The 19,056-nt window shown below is 43.5% G+C and overlaps 1 protein-coding gene across 12 annotated transcripts in view; it reads left to right on the forward strand.

The window, feature by feature from the left end:
• DST (dystonin) overlaps positions 1-19,056 on the forward strand; it is a 428,507-nt gene that overhangs the window by 49,495 nt on the left and 359,956 nt on the right. For 5 of the 12 annotated variants that reach the window (XM_025215826.1, XM_025215830.1, XM_025215833.1 and 2 more), the window contains one exon: positions 7,057-7,125. The exons of 6 other annotated variants lie outside the window; for them this stretch is intronic. In XM_025215826.1, coding sequence (XP_025071611.1) covers positions 7,057-7,125 — 69 coding nt within the window. The remainder of the gene's footprint in view (positions 1-7,056; positions 7,126-19,056) is intronic. One more of the 12 variants, XM_025215834.1, reaches the window with a different exon arrangement.

The following is a 19,056-nucleotide window of genomic DNA, read 5'->3' on the forward strand; positions in this document are numbered from 1 at the left end:
ACAGATGGACGCCCCAGCCCGGCCTTGAGGCGCCTCCAGCTCCGTGCGGGAACTTACCTCGTGGGCAGAGCACGGGCCATGCTGCAGCTCCCCCAGCCACGTGCCGGGGGCAAGGGACGGAGCCCTTCCCCAGCTCGTCCAATTAGGCATGGCTGGGGCAGCCCCGCTCCCCACAGCCATTGGGGCAGCTGCGGCAAGACCCAGCTCCCTGATGAGCCAGGCCCCGTGGGGGTATGCATCTTCCCTCCCCTTGCTGCTGGCTGGGGCCCGCGGATGGAGGCACGGGGTAAGCTCCTGTGTGGAGCTGGGATCGCCTCGGGGCCGGGCTGGGGTGGATGGAGGCACGGGATGTGCATGTGTGCATGCATGTACATGTGTGTGTGCTTCCCACCACATCCCAATAGTTGCTTTGGCTCTGTCTGCTGCAACACGTGTGCACATTTCCAGACCCATTTCATTGTTACTTCCTGCAACTTCATTGGTGTCAAAGGTCACGTGACAAAACTTCCTGATGTGATGTCATTCCTGTGAGGTCTTTGAATATGGCTTGCCAGCCCGCTGGGTGATAAAAAGTTCGTGATTCGGCCCCACATTCAAAAAGGTTGGACACCCCTGGTCTAAGGAGTCACCCGAGCATAAAAAAAATAGTTGTAGTTCAGCGGAGAATTGGTATGATACCATGATACTGTCATGTACCAGTGAATACTACTAGGGGCTCTGGAGAGAAGCTCATGTTTCTTGATCCACCCTTTTGGATCCTGCTCCTTTAGTCTTTCTCAGTATTTTTGCCCCACAGATTTTCAGTGCTGTATTGAGAAATGAAGTCATGAGAAATTCAGTTTCTGGTTGGGTTTTTTTGTGTTTTGTTTTTGTTTTTAAAAAACAAAACATAACTGCAAAGAAGTGCTTGAAAATAGGAACCTGAAGGCTCAAAGCCATAAAGCAAATGAAAAGTAGGTTGGGTGGTAGTGGTGGTGGTTATTTCTCATGGATTCTAAGTTAATCTTCTGATACTTTGAAAGCTTGGAGTTAGTAATACTGTGAAATCTAACAGCTTTTTACAATGATGAAGACAAATACTCAGCGGGCTTCAGAGAGGTGGAACATTTGAATAGAGCTGCAGCAGTGAGACCCAGTAGAAGCAGCTGCAGCTCCAGCTAGTGAATGAGAGGGAGACTGAAGGCAGTTCTTGGGGTTGTGGGTCGGATGAGTTAGGCAGAAGAATTTAAGATGGGAATCAGAGAGGGAGGACAAGGAGGGGCAGAAATTGCATATGCATGAAATGGTGGAAGCAACGGGCTGAGCCGTGTAGTTCGTTGTTCTCACAGCTTTGGAGTGAAAAACAACATGGCTGCAGTTAGAATAACTAACTAAAACAAATGATCTTAGTAATGAATACAGGTCGAAAATTGAGCCTCCCTCTATCTGTTGTTGATCATACCCTAACTGAGATGGACTGATAAGACGTTACAAAATGACTTTACATATAAGAGTATCCTTACAACTATGCACGTTTGAGAGTCTGGCCAGTTTAGATTGAAAAAGGAAATACACAATCCAGCTAGTCATTGTACATTTGTTTAATTTAGAAACAGATTATATGAAAAATATTAAAAGTACAGGACAGCAGAAGTAGGGAGTCTCTTGCTGACTTCAGCGGGAGTGGGGCATAATCTAAATGCTGAATTTCTAAGGTGTAGTAGAAATTTAATATTACAGCAAAACGAAATAAACAGAAAAGAAGAGAGGCGAATAATTTGTATAGTCTTATCCAGGCCTTAAAAACAAGTGAAGATATGTTAAAATAAGGTCCAGAATAGCAGAAAGAGCACTACGTAAACTCCTAGTGTTATCTTTCCGACTAGCTCTTCAGCTGTATTGATTCATACTAAAAGCTGCATTAAACATACTCTCACTGCTGATGCCCACCACTGAACTTCAGTAGACTGAATTAGTAGCTGTCACTTACAGGAAATGTCTGCAGTGCTTTTAAGTCTGTAGTATTATCTTACATGTACATGAACTACCAGAAGCACCACATACCTCAAGCCAATTCCTAAGTGTACCAATAATGACATATGCTTATCCTTTGTACTTTGTGTTGAATGCTATATAGAGAGAAAATAGGTGCAACCAAAAGGAAAGCAGGCTAAAGAACAGATGAAGGTTAATAGCAGCCACCTAGTAATGCACACACACTTACTGAGAGTGCAGGAATAAACCATCCCAACGTGCAGGAAGACTAGCAAGTATGGCAGAAGACCAGCTTGGCTTAGCAGGGAACTCTTCAGTAAACTAAATCACAAAAAGGAAGCGTATAAAGAAGCTTCCTTCCTAAAGAAGCTTATAAAGAAGTGAAAACTTGGACAATCTGCAAGGGAGTATTGCTCAGGCGTGCAAGAATGAAGTCAGGAAGGTCGAAGTGCAATTGGAGTTGCAGCTAGCAAGGGATGTGAAGGGTAACAAGAAGGGTTCCTACAAGTATGTCAGTAACAAGACAAAGATCAGGGAAAGTGAGGGTCCCCCGCTGAATGGGAGAGGCAATGTAGTGCCAGATGAGGAGGAAAAAGCTGAAGTACTCAATGCCTTTTCTTCACCTCAGTCTTCACAGGCATGGTCAGCTCCCAGACAACTGCACATAGCAGCACAGTTTGGGGAGGAGGTAAGCAGCTAACAGTTGCAAAAGAACAAGGTAGGGACTATTTAGAAAAGCTGAATGTGTAAAAGTCTGTGGGGTCGGAACGGATGCACCTGAAGGAGTTGGCTGATGTGATTGCAGAGCCAGTGACCATCATCTTTGAAAACATGTGGCGATCAGGAGAGGTCCTGGATGATTGGAAAAGGGCAAATATAGTGCCCATATTTAAGAAAGGGGAAAAAGGAGGATCCAGGGAACTACAGACCAGTCAGCCCCCCCTCAGTCCCTAGAAAAATCATGGAGAAGATTCTCAAGAAGTCCATTTCTAAGCACTTGGAGGAGAAAAATGTGATTAGGAACACTTTGTGTGGATTCACCAGGTTGGCCTGACCAACCTGATTGCCTTCTATGACGAGGTGACTGGCTCTGTGGATGCGAGGAGACCAGTGGATGTGGTATACCTTGATTTTAGCAAGGCTTTTGATATGGTCTCTCACAGCATTGTTGCAGGCAATCTAAGGAACTATGGGCTGGATGAATGGACTGTAAGGTGGATAGAAAAGTGGCTGGAGTATTGGGCTTTGAGAGTAGTAATCAATGACTCATTGTCTAATTGGCAGCTGGTATCAAGGGGAGTACCCCAGAGGTTGGTCGGTTCTGGGGCTGGTTTTGTTCAATATCTTCATCAATGACTTGAAAGATGGTATAGAGTGCACCCTCTGCAAGTTTGAAGATGACACCAAGCTGGGGAGAGTAATGGCTATACTGGAGAGTAGGGCTAACATTCAAAATGACCTAGACAAATTGGAGGACTGGGCAAAAAAAAATCTCATGAGGTTCAACAAGGACAAGTACAAAGTTCTGTACTTAGGACAGAACAATCCCCTGCACTGGTGTAGACTCAGGATCTGTGCGAGGCGGGGCGGGGTCGGGGCTGTGCTGGGCTGCTCTCTGGGCGGAAGGTGGAAGGCACTGGTTGCAGGGACTATGCTTCCCTGCTGCTTGCCCAGCTGGTGCGAAGGGCGCATGTGCCGCTGGATCAGGGCGGGGCGGGCAGCGGAGTGGGGACTGCAGTGAGTTTTTTGGATTGCATGCTCCCCCCCCCCCCCCCCCCCAATGTCCTGCTGCTGCTTGCCCAGCCAGGGTGAAGCCACTGCTCATCTGGGAGGCGTGGGGAGGCCAAGCACTGGCTCAGTCTTGCGCCAGCCCCATGTCAGCTGGGCAAGCAGCAGGGGGGCATAGCCCCCACTCCCAGGGCCTTCCACCTGGAGCTCAGCCTACCACAGCCCTGGCCCTGCCTGTCCCACGTAGATCCTGGGGCACGCCCCCCACCCCATGCCTTCCCAGATCGGCGATGCACAATAGCGTGAGCTGCCCCCCCTTCCTGGGCAGCATTTGCCCCAGCCCTGGTCCTAGCCCCAGCCCTAATCCCTCCCTTGCTGTGAGGACATTGATCTGCTCACCCACGCCCCTTCTCTCCCCCCTCTCCCGACCACAACAGGCTTTCCAGCTGGACGCGCCTGTATCAACCATCATAAAGTAACCAATCCTGCACTTACAACATTGTTCCTATGGGAAAATTCGTTCTGAGTTACAACGGGGCATATGATTTATGAGGAAATGTTGAGGGAACTGGGCTTATTTAGTCTGGAGAAGAGAAGACTGAGAGGGGATTTAATGGCAGGCTTCAACTACCTGAAGTGGGGTTCAAAAGAAGCTGGAGCTACACTGTTCTCAGTGGTGGCAGATGTCAGAACAAGGAGCAACAGTCTGAAGTTGGAGCAAGGGAAGTTTAGGATAGATATTAGGAAAAGTTTTCTTGCTAGGAGGGTAGTAAAGCACTGGAACAGATTACCCAGGGAGGTTATGGGCTCCCTGTTTATGGAGGTTTTTAAGACCTGACTAGAGAAAGCCTTGGGATGGTTGTGCTTTGAGCAGGGGGCTGGACTAGATGACCTTCTGAGGTCAACCCTAATTTTCTGTCATTCTATGATCTCATATCATTGTGCATCCACTGTAGTTGCTCCACACAGAAGCAGATCCAGGATTTTTCAAAGGAGAGTGCAGGAGGAGTGGTTGATACAGGAGTGGCTGTATCCCCTGCTTCCAGCCTCCTTCCCATCCCTCACTGGGGGGAGGGGGTGGGCAGACCATGCTACGGGAGCAGGAATCAGGGACTTCAAGTCCCCGAAACAAGTACAAATACCTCGATTTCCCCTCCCTCAGTTATGTCCCCTTCCCCCATCCCTCTCCCACTTGGGCCTGGTGCTGTCTCCACTGTCTTGGGGTGAGGGGAGCTTCTGTTCTACTCCAGCCAGTCTACTCAGAGGTTGGGCTCAGTCTGGGACACCATGGGCAGTGATGATTCAGCAGGTCCCCCTGCCCACATCTTTTCCTGATGGGGAACAGCCTAGAGGGGTGGGAGACCAGAGAGGGAAGGGGAATCCACCCACCTGCTGTTGTCGTCCCAGGCTAAGCCCAGCCTCTGCACAGTGGAGCTGGAGTGGAACAGGAGCCTTGCCTTGCCCCTGGGACAATGCGGGGGAAGGTGCCTCTGAGCATGGATCTGAGTATGGAGGGAGGGGGGAGTTCTTAACTTCGGGGACTTTAAAAAAGTTTCTGACTGCTGTTCCTGCTGTGTGGTCGGAAGGAGCTCCTCTCTGGATCTCTCTCTGGCTCCGCACAGTTTTATTGTGCAGAATTAGGCATGTGGTCTATCAGAAAGGGAGATGTCACAATGGAGCCTGCGGTGTGGTCCTCACAAAGCTACATATATTGTTGAGGGGAGCAGTACCTCCCCCTGTCTTCATCAGAATCATGCAAGTGATTCTGGCACTCGGGAGCTGTTGGAAATTTCACGAAGGAGTCAAATTCTGCCTGTGTAGGTGGAAAAGAGTGTCTTGAATGTTAGTGGGGACCTACCAGCCACAAGGATTTGACCCTAACTTCCATCCAAAACCCAATGCAATACTTGTAAGCTAAAGGAAAAAGTGGCTGGTAACTTTAACCTGCATTAGTTCACAGGGAATAACATCTTCTCTCATCTCCTCAAAACATTCATTTTCTGCTTTTAATTTCTCTGTGCACAGTCTTTTTCTGTAGATGCCTTTTGTTCTCTGCTTTTATCTTATTTTTAAATGTTTGAATAAAAACCTTTCCAACATTTTTTAACTTGTAGAGAACTCCAACCAGGCTATTTTGTATAGGTCTATACCGCATTTCAGCTTTTGCAGTGCTTATGTACAGCACCGTTTGGGAAGTGGATGCTACAGCAAATGTAACCCAATTAATGGACAAAGAAAACATTGTTTGTCTCAGAAGACCTGTAATTGGTATTTCCATAATCCTTCTAAGCATCAGAAAAACAATTATTAGATGGCTTGAGGTATTTTTTGTCTCCCTATGCTTCAAAACAGAGCCACAGATTCAAATTCTTTCTTGGCTAGCTGCATAGTCAGCAATGGAATGCTTAGCTTCTGCGATGGAGCATGATGAGCTTTACGTGCTGCTTTTCTGGGGAGAGAGTTGAATCTTGCACCAGATTAAGAAGGTCCAAGCAGATTAAGAACCTCAGTACTAGTCATAGCGATAGGGGTTTATTTTGCATTTTACACAATTCAGAAGGTCTGTCTGTAGAGAGAGATGTCAGGAGTGGTCCTGGGTAAAGACTTCTTTAATGGCTGCAATAGAGCTAGCTAATAACCTGTGTTTATGAAGCAGCTTATTTTTGTTGTTAAAGTTATTTAGAGTGGCAGGTAAGTATTACCCAATCTTCCAGATTAGAAACGGAGGTTCACAGAAATAGGGAATCGGTCAATTCACTAAGCAGTCTAATGAAACAGTTGTCCCTAAGAAATAAGCTAACCTCTTGGCTACTAGAGGCCTACCGCTTCTGTAATCGCTATCAGAAGCGTGCCAGGAATTCCCAGCTGATGTTCTGTTATAAGAAGTTACAATGAATAAATCAAAGAAATGAGCTACCAGCAAACATTATGTAAATTACTTACAGGAAATGGAGAAACAGGAATAACAACATTTAAAATGAAGAATAAGCTTAAAATTGTTCAATGCAATCCAACAACTCATTGAAACAATGCAATTTGTGCCACTGCTTGGATTAATTGTTGGTATAAAAACTACTTTACAACTGAAAGCTGAAATTCGCTTGTATTTTAGCGTTTAGGGCTTTAAGAAAAATATTGTGAGGTCTGTAAGCAAAACCATGATAGTGACACTGTTGTTGCAATTTGAAGCAAAGGAGCTGGATACAAATTGGTAGGATAAACAGGCACTGCATTTTTAACTTGAAACAATAAAATAACAGATAAAATGAGTCCTGTTGTTCTTACTACCTGATTTAAAAAACAAAACAGTTCAAAAAACTCTAAGGCAATTGAAATAACTGATTTTTTTCCAAGGCAGATGGACTAAAGGCCTGGTTTCCAAAGCACCAGCAGTTGTTTTCATACGCAGTCATCTTGCTCAAGGTCAGCAAACATTCCTGTTGAACTGATGTAAAACTTTGGCCGAGAACAATACATTTGCAGATCATCTGTGTGACCGTGCTGTGGGAGAGGACATCATGAAACAGTTTCAGCCATTGGGATCCTGCAAGCAGAGATAAGCACCAGGCTAACATACAAGTTATCTAAAGATTTGTAACGGGACATTTTTTAATTGATATATTGTTAAGGCTTCTGTTGTGGAACATTTGAGTCCATGGCTGGACCAGGCAGATAGAAGTTGCTGGGGCAGTTCTCTCTGCTGAGAGTGGAAGCAGGCAGAAAGACAGAAAGAATGTTGAGAAGAAACACCTTATTCTGAACACGTAGCTTGTGCTCTTCCAGTGGGACTCTCCATCTGTAGTTAAAGAATCAGGGGACACAGATTTGATGTTGGGAGCACCATTGGCTATGTTGGCTTATTTAACATTGTAGGCTAACAGTAAAAGGTATTCCTGTTGGCCTCTCTTGGACAAAGAGATGGGGCTGGTATGTTCTGCGCCATGTCAGTGATGACTACTTTGAGGACTTGGTGCCTCTCAGAAGGCAGAATGTTATAGATAACTGGCTGTGACTCTAGAAATGCATGTTCAAAACACCCCCCAAACTTATCTTAAAGGCAGCTTTTAGTTGATACAGCTGGAAATGGGTATCTGGTCATCTAGGCAAAGGAGTCAAAGGCAGCTGTATATGATGCTAAACACAGCACTCCATTGTGTGCTCTTGGCTTCAGAGACTGGCATGGCTTAACCATGCTAGCTTGATGGGTTACCAGGATCAGGAGAACCTTTGACTTTTAATATCTCATTGTAGTTTCATTCAATAGTAAGATGATATCAAAATACACTCCTTGTTTTATACAGAAATTGTCACCTAGGCTAACTTCTTTTCATTATGTTCCTTAATTATTACGTGGCAGATTGCATGATGGAGTACAAATTGGGGATAGGACAGGAGTTGGCAGACTTGCTGGTGAAGATCAGAACTTGCAAATGGGCTGTGGTTGCGGGCTGGATGTCTCTGCTCCCTGGAGTGCCTGCACAGGGATCCTTGACTGCCTTGTAGCGAGAAGCTCTTTGGAGGAGGTGGGCAGCACAGTGCAGTTCCATGCCACCAATTCATCTATGCTAGATGAGACCTATTCGGACCATATCTGAGGCAGCCTCTTTCTCTTTGGAGGCTTAGATTTGAGAAATCTTCACTTGTGAAGACAAGTTTTCAGAGCTGGGATGCAAGTGCAGTTGTCTAAAAACAAAAAAATAGAGTGAAAACATGGTTCATGAGTTACTCCAAAGGTACTGGTAATGATGCTGGCTAATTATCTCTGGCAGTGACTAATTTTCGGTAGTTAAACATTTTCAACATTTCATACAATAATAAAGAATTATTCTGACATTTGTAATGTGAAGAAAAAAACAATTATTACAAAATTCCAAGTTTAGATTTCGTGCTTTCTGGTTCACTATGAGAATTGTATGATTATACAAGTAAATGGTTAATGTGCAGTTTCTTAGTACAGTAATTCAGAGAGCTCACCAGATAGAAATTGCATGATTATTAGGGAGTAAAGAAATCAGTCAAAGCTTTTTGCTTTCCAGTCTTATCACCAAAATAAAAGAGAATTAAGCAGAACGGAACAGATGATTGTCTACATCTTGCTGAGCCACAAAAAGCTGGAGTATCTGATGATTTGTTAGCATCAGCTGACTAGACAGGTGTTATCAAGGGCATAGGTCAATACCATTTAAGTCGACTAATTATTAGAACCAAAGTCTGTTGTGATTTATTATGCATGTGCATTTGGAAATAACAAATTGTTCCTTAATAGATGAGTTAAGCAATGCGTTTTGTGTACAAATCAATAGGACTCTGGTAGAGACTGAATGCACCAACTAATAAAATTAAAATTAGTTATTCCAGCGACTCATGAACCACATTTCACTGTAGTTTGGATAGGAATGGACTTTTTTGTTTGTGTTTATACTGTGTGTAGTACAGAAGAGGCCTGGTTTCCACAGACGTTTACCACAACTGGAACAATGAAGTAGCCTCCTTTGCTACCTGTCCATCTCCAGCCACCTTTTATTTGATGTATATACTTGTACCATGTTAAGTGGAGAACACTGAGGTGTGTTGTTGAGTGAATCAATGAAATAAAAGCAGAAAAGTTAAACTTGCCATTAGAAAAAATAGTAAACTGTTAAAACAAGTACCGCTGGACATAAAAATAGCGTGTGGCATTTGTGGGAAAACGTTCAGTGAAAATGTTTTTGGATGTACTGTTGTTCCATTTAATAGCCACCAAATACTAAGAATAAAATGCTCATTAGTTAATTTATGATTTTTAAAAATTAGTTTTGCTTTCAAGTAATTTTTATTCTATCATCACAAAATATTGTAAGGTATTTATCATAACCGCTAGTTTGTTTGCTGTTGGACAAATATTTTCATACCAATAACCTGTGGAATCTTTGTTGTTTTTTGCCAAAATACTTGATTGGTGACTGGTTACGCATAGTAATTTGTTTCCAGTTTATGTCTTCTTTGTTAATGTTGGAACAAATTGTGGTTCCACTGTTAGAAGAAAAAACAGTTTATATATTTTTTCCCCCCTGAAATTACAGCAAACCTGGTGATTATGAATGACCATTGGCCAAGGTATGTATTCCCTGTAAGTGTTAATAATCTTCAACTCATTGCACATTTTTAAACATTACAAAAAATACAGTTTTCAAGTCTACTCAGTGTCTATTCTAAAAAAAAAAAAAAAAATCTCAATTTTTAAAACTTTAATTTATTTTTTTTAAGCTCCAAAAGTTTCATGTTGTTTAACCTAAATATCTGGAAACCCTTGTTATATTTCTGTAATCTGAAAAGCTACTTACTCTCATAAACATTTTAACAGTTTTTTGTGTTACAATTTGAAACACTAGTTATATTTCTGTAATCCACATAGCTACTTACTCATAAATATTTTAACACTTAGTTTTGTTGTGTTGTAATTGGAGCTCTTAATATAGGATGACATTCTCACCCTGTATTAATAAATAGGCTTTATGCAGCTGTCCTATGTAGGATTTGGGGAGACAAACTTCATCACACCTACAGTTGACCATGTGTCCCTGAAAACCAGGAATGTCTCTGTTGTAGGATTAATAACAAAAATTCACACCCTTGCAAGCTGTGAACAGAAAGTTCCTCTGCCTGCAAGTTTATTCCTGGTTTCATAAACTGTTTCAGACTGTCTTTCTAAGTGTGTCTAAAATTACCATAAACTGGAAGCAGAATTTAATTGGCTTAGGAGAGTTTACCTGATAAGTTTTCAAGACTGTACATGTCACCTTAGAGAAGCATTTTATGCCTCTTTAAGCTCAGTAAGTTTTACAGAAGAGTTTTTGGCCAGTTCTGCAGACTGAAAAAGTAACTGGCATGTAAAATGTTACTATACTGCTTCCCAACTCATTTCCAGAGACCTAGGCTTTTTTAGTGTTCCAGCTGGCCTAAAATGACATGTTAAGTACTGGCAAGTAGCGATCTTGTTATTACTATGTTTTCGGTGGTGATCTACCAGGCAACAAGTGGCACAGGGTGGATTTGTCTCAGTGAACACAAGACAAATCAAGTTTTCTGCCAGCTGATCTCAAATGCTCATGTAATAGAAAATATATATTTTTAATATTTTGGTTGCAAACCTTTGAACATATCTGAGGATGTGATATCTGCACAAAGGTAACAACCCTGTAAAATAAAACAGTTCACAGCCTGCCAACTTCTTGTTGCTGTACAGACTGTATCTTCTCTGGTTACACTAATTTCAGACAGTATTCATTTGATCCTTTCATTTCAGACAGTAACTATTGGAGGGCTTACTCATCAAGGTTTGGACCCTTGGCCAGATGACTGCATAAGCTCCTCCCTTTAAAGGAAGAACCATAGGGAATGGCTAGACTGTAGACTACAGCATACTTTAAGGACACCCGTTAGCTCTAAAAGAGCTAGGCTGAATATTGGAAGCTGTAGCTGCAGTAGCACAGAGCTCAGCGCAGGCTAATATACCTTGCTTCTCAACAGTGGGCACTATACTACATAGTTAGACTCTTGGCAGTTATAGTATTTAACTTTATACCTCTGTAGACTGCAGCGTAAACATACATTGGGTCTAATTCAAACATATTCATTTAGACTCCATTCTGAATCTCTTTTTCATCTAAGTAAACCTAGAGAAGTCAGTAAAATATCCCAGTGCTAGCTTATATCTTACATCCTCAGCATTGCAGTGGAGTGTGTGAGTGTACTGCCCTGGTAAGAAAACTTGTAGATTTTCTACCTTATGGATAGGGACCTACTTCAATCATAGTGAGACAAAGAATTTTTTGTGGCCTGCTCAGTGTGCATAGCCAATTTTGCGGGCATTTTGCAGTGGTCCTGCCCTTCGGCACTGATTGGCAGAGACACCCCATGGGGGAGGAGGGATTAAGGGTGGTTGCCATCTTGTGTGCTGGGCCTGCCCCTCAGCGCTGATTGGCAGAGAAGGCTTGGTGGGTGGGAGGGGAATGAGGGGTGGCTGCCATCTTGAGTGCTGGCTGCTCTTTGTGCTGCCCTGCCCCTTGGTGCTGATTGGCAGAAAGGCCCTGGCAGGGGGAGGAGGGATGAGGAGGTAGCTGCCATCCTGTTTGCTGCCTGTCATACCACCCCACCAGCTGATGCCTTCCCCTCCCAGCTGCAAAGATCGCTGACTCCCACTGGGAGTATTTTATTTTTATTAAGGTTTTTTGTTGATTTTGTGGACATGTGTGGATTTTGCAGGTTTCACAGAGTCCACAAAACCACAAATTAAATAGATTCCCTACTTCTGGAGCTCTTCAAGTGCCACACACTGACCTAGCCATAGGTGCACTCCCCTCCCTGGTTGGCACATAAGACTTGGAGCCATGCTGCCATCTACTCAGTTCTCCCCTCATCCCCTTCTAAGATGATTTTCATCACCTCCCAAAGTCCAGGAGCTACAATTCTGGTCTTACACAGGCAGTCCTTTGGTTGTGAGGTTCCTTACACTCTTAGGTTGTATGGTAGTTAAGAAGCCAACCCTAAATGATAAACTGTAAATCTGGCCCAGTTACTTAGATCATCTTGTCTATCCCTCTTCTCCAGATTGCTGATACATTCTTGTTAGCAACTTTATTAATAAGTGGATCTGATATGTTGTTGAATACTTGCTTTTCAATTATTTGTTTTCAAGGTGTTTCAAACACTATCTTTGGGAGTTGCATCCAAGGTTATTTGATCTCAATCTTAAGCTGGACCCCTGATTTTGCCAAAGATAATTTTATTTGTAGTACTTTTCGTTTTACTTCCTTGGACCTTTAATTAAGCTACTTGAGGTATGGCAAATGATTAAAGTGAGTTAATGGGATTTACCTTGCAACAGCTGACACGGAGGACCTGTGTGCCCACAGTTAACCTGTAGTGAGTGTAAGCTAGATCAAGGCAGCTTACTCCTGAAATGAATTTTACTACTGAAGTAATAAAAATCATGACAGATGCACCTCCCTTTTTCACTTTCTCTGCCCTTGAACCTCTGTGACCCCTTTCCTTTTCTTTCTCTTCACCTTATCTTCTGAACTAGCCATTATCTCCCCCTTCTGAAAAATGTTTTCTGGCATCACATGGTTGATTGCATGTTATACTTCTTCCCTTTCCAGATATCTGTTTAGTTCCTAAGTTCTTCATGGCATGGGGCAGGCTCTACCTTATGCTTGTACAGGACCTAGTGGGATGTACTCTTCACGCTGTCAAAATAAATATGATTCATGCTCTTCCTCCTCTTCCTCATCATGGTCATCTTGCTTCCACTGTAGTCTGTGGGCATTTTGTGGTGGACTTCAGTGGGGCTAATTAACTTCTTTATTAAAATATTCCCTAAACATATACAAATGAATACTGTCAAATCAGCATCACAGTAATAATAAAAAGCTGTCAGAACACAATCTATTTATAGTTCAGAAGCATTTGTAAGGACTAAAAATATATCCTAACTTGGACAGAGATTCAAGTTTTAGTCTGGCAATGCTGCTGGTAGTAATCAATCCCCTTGCCTGAAATAGATTAGTTGCACACATGTAAATGAATCTGGACTTGTGACTTTTATCCTATCTCTGTTACTGTCTTAGACCTCGCTTGACTGTAGGATGGCTACCTTTTTAAAATGTAAAGGTGGGACACATGCCCACCTCCCTGCCCCTGCTAGTGGCATGGCTGGAGCAGAGTAGGGGCAGATACAGACTTCCTACTGTGGGCTCAGAGCTCCCCACCCTGCTGCCTTTCTTCTGGGAGCTCTGCAGTAGCTGCATACCCCTGCCTGCCCGGCAGCAGTGTAGGGCACAACTCTGTGGTGCCACCACCCCTAGTCTGTTGCCAGGTGGGCAGGAGACACCTCGCCATGGTGGTGTAGAGCTCCCAGGGGGAGGGCAGGAGGGTGGGGAGCCCACAGTGGGCATCCTGTATCTACTGCCCCCCATGCCTTGCGCCATCAGACCAGCTGCCTGTGGATCCATCCCACTCCATGCCCTGGCCCCTTGCACCACCCTGGCTGTGCAGTGCCCCTAGCCCAGGCCCCAACTCCCTCCCTTATTGTGGGGGGGCCCTCAATCTTCCCCTGCCATGCCCCTCCTCCCATAGATTTACCTGCAGGGAGCTGTTCTCCATGCTGCCCAGCTGTATTTCTGGCCATGTGCAGGCATGCCTATGCACACAGTGTCCCAAGCATCCCATAAACATGACTAGCCTGCAAGGGTAAACCTGCCATTTCCTGTGGATCCCTGCATGACTCTGCAAATCCGGACAAATGCTGTCCCAGAATCATGCAGCCCCAGACCAGTATTTGAAGTTCCCATTCCGGGACTGCCCTGACCAATTAAGGACAGGTGGTCACTCTACTTGACTTGTGAAGCCTATAGTTAATGGGAATATATACTTTTGGTTGTAAACCTTCAAAGAGTTACAAAAGGTGAAATGAAAGCAAAATAACTGTGTTGTGCTTCTGCTGGTTGTGAATTCTGCAAAGTCCAGAACATTTTCCATACAGAACCTTTTTTTGTGTGTATAACTTTAAGAAATATCCACCTTCCCTTTTAAGTTGTCCATGTTTATGGAAAGCTGATCATGTAAAAGCAATTTTTTAAATGGAGAGGCTGCCAACAGAAATTACGTTTTTTGTGCAGTTGGGCCCCTGAAAGCACTCTACAACAATGCCATGACAGCCGTGCCATGACACGTGCTCAGCTGCAGATCACTTTGGAAGTGGCCGATTGTGCAATGAATTAACCCGTCTCAAATAAGGTATCTGATGAAGGTGCTCTGCTTTAGAGCGCCTTAGGGAATTTGTGTCCCCTAGGGTTAATTTTTTACATGATTGGGGCTGGGCTGATGTAGCCCCTTTCTGGGGCTGTCATTGGGGTGGGGGGGAGGGGGAAGAAGGAGGGGTAAGCCAGTAGCAGTGAGCTGCTGCTTTTAGTAGGTTTGCCTGACTGGGGTACTGGGGGAAGCCAGGCCAGGCCTGAGAGGCAGCTGGGGGGGTGGTTGGTTCTAATCCATCCCCAACACCCTTCCCAGCTCAGGCTGGGCAAGCTGGCCACTTGTGAAAGGAGCAGCTTGCTGCAGCTGGCTTGCCTCTCCCTCCTCTCTTTCTGCTGACAGCCCTGGAGCTGGTGGGTGTGGGGCTGGGGAGAGGGGTGGCGGCTTAGCTCACTAGGCAGGCTTGATTTGCCTCCCATCCCCAACAAGGGAACATCTATTGAGTCAGGAGGCACTCTAATTCATGATGCTTTATGTCAAGTGCCATGAGTTAGAGCCTGAAGGTCTGTCAGCACCCTAAAGCAGCATTCCAATAACTGCTTTTGGAACTCAGAGTGAGTTAAAACTTAGATTTTTTACTGCTTTTTCTCTACCCTGAGGACAATTAAAAAAAAAAATCTGAATTTGTAATATCAAGATAAGACCTTAATTGTGCTTCTGCTGAGTTCTGTATCAGTTCTACCATTAATCCTGTGAGAGGAGGTTGGCTTTGATGTAGATTCAAATGAGTTGTATACAGCTTGCTAAGTTTGGAAATACTCCATTAGAAAAGAGGTATAAGGAGTAGCAGTGAAAAAATCTGGCTACAGGAATCTGTTAAATCAGTTGAAGGCTGTAAACCAGTGATTCTCATCCAGAGTGACTCTTGAGGTGCCATGAGATCCTTTTAAGAGTGACGCACAATATTAGCAATGTTATGTGTATAGACACCTACACATGATTCACAAAATGAATCCAAATAAGAATTCATAGTGCCAAAAACATTCTGACCTGATGTGGTTTCTGAGCTCTTTGCAACAGAAGAATTACTCTTTTGTTTCTGTAGTCTAAAGAGGAGTGAAAGCCAAGAGCTGGCATTTTCTGAGGGGTGTCTTGAACCTAATGAGGGGTTCCTTGAGTCTAAGAAGATTGAGAACCACTGCTCTTGACTCAAAAAGGGAAAAAAAGGGCTTACTTTTAGCTGTGCTCTGCAGAACAAACCTGATATCTGCCAGTGAAACCTCTAGAAACATGGTCAAGATCAAATACTTGTGGTAAGAGATGGTATTAGATGTGTGTGTAGTTTGTGCAGACTTATGATCAACTAGCTCCTAAAAGTCAAGCTTTCAAACTCTACTAGGCAAGTTACAGAAATGTTTTAGAAAAACCTTTGATTCAGTCTGGTGGCATTTAGGGACCTGGTACACTCTGTAAGTTATGTCATTTGATTAATGCTACATTAAGAATATAACAAGATCTACAAATCTTCTTTTGAGGGAAATGAGTGCTGCAAGCCGAGTTTCACCACAGTCTTGGCTTCAGTTAACTCTTTCTCGGATATCCAGATTTCAAAGTTCATATAATTGAGGTTTGCCTGTAGCTGCAGTTCAGGGAATTTATGAAATCCCTTGGTTAAATTTTATGAAAGTTGCATTCTATCCTAGAGTTTTAATTCTATAGATATTTAGATATAAATATCTATATGAATTTATATCTATATAAAGGAATTTATATCAAATAATAACCAGTGTTATTAAATACAATGCACTGCTTGTATTGATGCAACGTGAAGATTGAGAAAGCAAATGTTAAAAAACCAGCACATTCCAAGTATTTAATTTCTGTGTTTTTGTTAAATTGTAATTTATTGACGTTTTATTAAATCTTGATATAAAACAGGGTTGTCCAACTTCTGGGCAGTGGGGGCAGGGCTCACTATATGAACAGCTCTCCTAGGCACCCCACTCCTCCTGCTTTGCAGACAGTCTGCCCTGCTTATTGCTATGCATGCAGCACAGGTAATACCCTTGCCATGGCCATGAGTATAGTATGGTCAGCCACAGTTCCCCCCATCCCTTCTGCCACACATGCAGCATGGCATTGCATGGGCATTAACACCTCCCTGGACTCTGTCCTGACTCCACCCACATTCCCAGAAGCAGGGGCAGATTGCAGAAGCTGGGGTGGGGATAGCCTGGAGGCTCCGGCTGCCATAGTTGTAGGAGTGGTGACCAAGTGGGAGCCTACAGGATGCCAGTTGGATGGCTCTGACATAAAATACATTACACTGCTGAAGACTGTGGTGATACAGCAACCCCCTGGACCTGGTTTTAGCATGCTACTTGATATACAGGAAGTCTTTAGGGATTATGATTGGACTGTGCGCTTTACATGTAAAACCCTACCCCAGGAAGGTACTAAGGATAAATAATGAGTGGGTGAAGTTTTGCAGAAACCTGCTTAAGCTGCTTCTGCAGGAATGTGCCATCTGAACATGTGATAATAAAGGCTGAAGATAAGGTCACTTCTAAGAAGATTTTGGATATATAACTGTATGAGTCAGTTTCTACACTAAGTCAGTAGCTCATCAGTGATTCAGAATTCCTCTATTAAGTTACGCAGTGCAGAATTCCAGCCTGACACCTGCAGGCGCAGACTCACATGATATCATACTAGAACAAGGATTAACTTAGTATGAAAATGGTGACAGGCAAGTAAAGTGGTATTTTTAAGTGTGTAAAGTAATATATTTTGCTTTGAAATGCATAATTGCATTGTTGTTTCCAAACTTGCTTGAACTTATGAACAACCTCCAAGAACCTGCAATTATTCTTGTAATGCTAACAGTTGTTTAAACTGTAATGTATCCTAGTTGACACTGCTTTTTTTTTTTTTTTTTTTTAAGTGATGGTGCTGCAGGATGGGATAGTGTGCGCAGCTCATGTAACTTCCCATATTAACTAGGTCAAACCAGTGACATTTGGCATATAATAAAGTGAATAAAGTGGAAGTTTTTCTTTTGAAAGGACCACTGAAATATAGAGTGAAATCCTGCCTCCACTGAAGTAAAAAGGAGTTTTGTCATTGCCTTCAATGGGGCCAGAATTTCATTCAGACAAATTTGACATTTGGTAGGTTTGCCGTTTCTCCAGGCGCTTTGTAAAATGTTATGAATGTGATCAGTTAGTAGGTTTAGGATCTTCTTTGATACATTATTTCTGACATTTTTGTCATGATATTTTTTTATTATGTATCTCAGGAAGTGTTTGTGCATTGATTTCAGTATATTTGTATTTGGAAACAGTGTATTGCTTTAAAAAAGTGTAGGAAAAGGTTTATATAGAAGAAATCAGTCTAACTAGTTTAAAAGAAAAAAGAAAACCTGCAGGAGTCTGACCCAAAAAAGCATTCAAGTCAGTAGAAAGCTGTAGGCATCAAACTCCTCTCTTATGTTAGTAGTTGACTAGTGAGTTCTGATCATTTTGTTTAGTCAGCATATACAAATCTAACAGGAATAAATATTCCTCCTTGGCCACACTGTTACATGTGTTACATGAAGAGGCATTTGTTGAGAAGGACACATGTATGATTGTGTGTGAAAATCCAGGTATACTTGCTCCTTAAAGGAGGAACAACTAAGGTAAGAAGGCTTGCTTAGGAGTTAAAAACTAAACCCCACTGGGATTGTAAATGATGTAACCACAGATTGCCAGACACTTTTTTGGACAGTCATGACTTGTCTTCCTTTCTCCCTTCCTCCCCTACTTTGGATTATTAGATTGCCTACTATATGCTTAATTTGGCAGCGTGATGCCAAGTCTTTTTTTTATTAATGACACTATTTTCCACTTAATGTATGTAATAGACATGTACAATTAAATTAGTAAATTTTGCAGGTCTTGGCTGTATCTTTGAAAAGCGTTATAGATTGCATACTTTCATATAAGCTTAATTTCATGCTTTTTAAAATCACACTTCCAAATTGCATTGTATGAAAGAGACCAGATAAGTAGTTTAGCAAATTAAGCATGGACCACAGTTCCTCACCAGTATACCATACAGCAGGTTCTATGTATTACAGGGGTGGGCAAATATTTGGGCCTGTGGCCCACATAGGGAGTTTTGGGGAGCTGTCAGGAGCTGGGTCAGCACCACAGCTGTGCAACAGCTTACCAAACTTCCCTATGTGGGATGGGACTGTGGCTAGTTGGGGAGCTGGTGAGTGTGCAGCTGGGCAGCAGCTTCGGCAGGGGCAGCTCAGCCAGAGCCCGTGCCACTACCTGCACTACCTCTGGGCTGCCCCTCTACCCTGAGGAGAGACTAGAGCTTCTGCCCAGCTTTGGCAGTGGTGGTGGCTAGGCAGCAACTGCTGCTGGGCACTGGGAGAAAGCAGCACCTGGTGGTGAGTGTGGCTGCCTCCCAATCACTGCTTTCTCACTCTGGCTGCCTAGAGCCTGTGCTGGGGCTGCCCTGCAGCTCCTTCCCACCATGACTGTCACCTCCAGGCTGCCATGTGCCCCTGCACTCAGCAGGTTGGTGGGGAGGACCCCCAGGGCAGTGGCAGCAGGAAGGAGCTGCAGGGCA

This window comes from Alligator sinensis, unplaced genomic scaffold (genome assembly GCF_000455745.1).
Source record: "Alligator sinensis unplaced genomic scaffold, ASM45574v1 scaffold482_2, whole genome shotgun sequence".
In the NCBI taxonomy this organism is placed as follows: Eukaryota; Metazoa; Chordata; order Crocodylia; family Alligatoridae; genus Alligator; species Alligator sinensis.